The sequence below is a fragment of the Apis dorsata genome, unplaced genomic scaffold, assembly GCF_000469605.1.
Source record: "Apis dorsata unplaced genomic scaffold, Apis dorsata 1.3 scaffold_435, whole genome shotgun sequence".
NCBI lineage: Eukaryota > Metazoa > Arthropoda > Insecta > Hymenoptera > Apidae > Apis > Apis dorsata.
This window is the reverse complement of record NW_006263686.1, coordinates 54,569-56,302: the sequence shown is the minus strand read 5'-3', so window position 1 is coordinate 56,302 and position 1,734 is coordinate 54,569. Positions and strand designations below refer to the sequence as shown.

At 29.1% G+C, this 1,734-nt stretch overlaps 1 protein-coding gene across 8 annotated transcripts in view; it reads right to left on the bottom strand.

Annotated features, from left to right (window-relative positions):
• Window positions 1–32: 32 nt before the first annotated feature.
• The window catches only part of LOC102676476 (kinase D-interacting substrate of 220 kDa), a 37,533-nt gene continuing 35,831 nt past the window's right edge, over window positions 33–1,734 (bottom strand). For all 8 annotated transcript variants that reach the window (XM_006619750.2, XM_031512442.1, XM_006619748.2 and 5 more), the window contains one exon: window positions 33–830. In XM_006619750.2, coding sequence (XP_006619813.1) covers window positions 67–830 — 764 coding nt within the window. In that variant the 3' untranslated portion in view covers window positions 33–66. The remainder of the gene's footprint in view (window positions 831–1,734) is intronic.

Genomic DNA, 1,734 nt, shown 5'->3' with positions numbered 1-1,734 from the left:
TTTTTTTTTCTATTATATATTAGTGTATGTCATCGAGACTTACTAACAATTATATAGCAGAAGATATCAAACAGGTGTTTCTGGATTGCCCCATTCTTCGACATCTTGACGTGATAAAAATTGCACATGCGAAGACTCACGTATCATTAAACTAACTGTATCAGAATAATCAACAATATCAATAGATCGTTCTCCATCACGAGGTAAACTTTTATTAGAAGAAATAGAACTACTGTTTTCCTCACTGCAGTCATGTCTAAATACACTATCGGATTGTGAATGAGTTGGAGTAGATAATTCGGAAACTAACGGCGTAGATTCATCTTCGCTTTCTCCTGGAGCAGGTGAAACAGGTAATGTTCCCATAAGACGATCTTTCAATTTGCTTAATTTTTCCAAGCTGGAATTTGGAACAGGGACTGATAAAACTATTTCATCATTTAATGTTGACGTTGAGCGTCGTTTCTTGATAGGTGTAGAGATAGTCGATTTCATTGGCATATTATTAACTACATAATTTTCGTCTGTTGATTTAGATCTGAAAGCAGGTCTGGGAGAAGGTGGAGGTGATACGAAAAGCGATGCAGGTCTACTACTAGTGGAATTGCCTCCACTTTTTTTTAAATCTTTACGTCCAAATGAACAAGCTGATCTAGTACTAAGTTGAGATGTAATACTACGTTGTGAATTTGTACGTTGAAGATGAACTGTTGATTCAAATGAACTGTCGTCTGACGTTTCGGGCTCATCATTGACTGGCACCCAATGCAGAAGTGGATTAGGTTGAAGGATCACATAATCTGTATCTTGAGGAGCCGTTGAGATGGATCCTAAAACAAATCTTTCTGTTATCCAATTTTTCATTTATATCACTCGAGATGGATTAAATATAAACGTTAATTTATTAAAAGTGATTAATAAAATGTTAAATACTATAAAAGGATACCTAAATAAAACACGATTAAATATTAAATTCATGTTTTTAATAAAATGATTTAATTTGTAATACTGTTGTAGTAATAAAAATATAAAATGAAAGCATATATATCCAATAAGCTTATAGATCTAGTTTAAGAAAGATAATATCACTTAAATTTTCAATAAAATTTTATTGTCATTTGTATTCATAATTATTCAACAATTAGTTAGGATAATTGTACATACAGTACAAAAGAATACACAAATAAAGAAAAATATCAGCAATTTACTTTAGTATATAAAATGTTTTCATATAGAAACTTATCTTTCTAAATATACAAGATCTATTAGCATAAACATCCCGAAAAGAAAAATATATTCATTTGACAATGATGGTAACAATTAATTATCACAGCCTGTTTTACAAATGTTTGTTAAAAAAATACAGTATTTTTAGTATTATGAATCTACAATTAAGAATACAATAACCAATTGAATATTAGCATCAAATTATTTAAGATAAGAATACGAAGATATTTTATAATTTTAGGAATACAAAAAACACAGTTTTCTTCTTCGCTATATCATTATTTTAAATTACTACATGAAAATGTGTATGATATTTTTCTATATCTATGATAACGCACACATTCAAACCATTATAACAGTATTAAGTATTACAATGAAAATTTTTTTTTTTCTCTCTTTATAAGAAACATTCATTTTATATTTTTTGTCAATAGTAACGATCCAGTCTTTCATAACGTGTTGGCACATTTTCAAGAGTATAACACATGTGGAGGTTCATTAGAATGA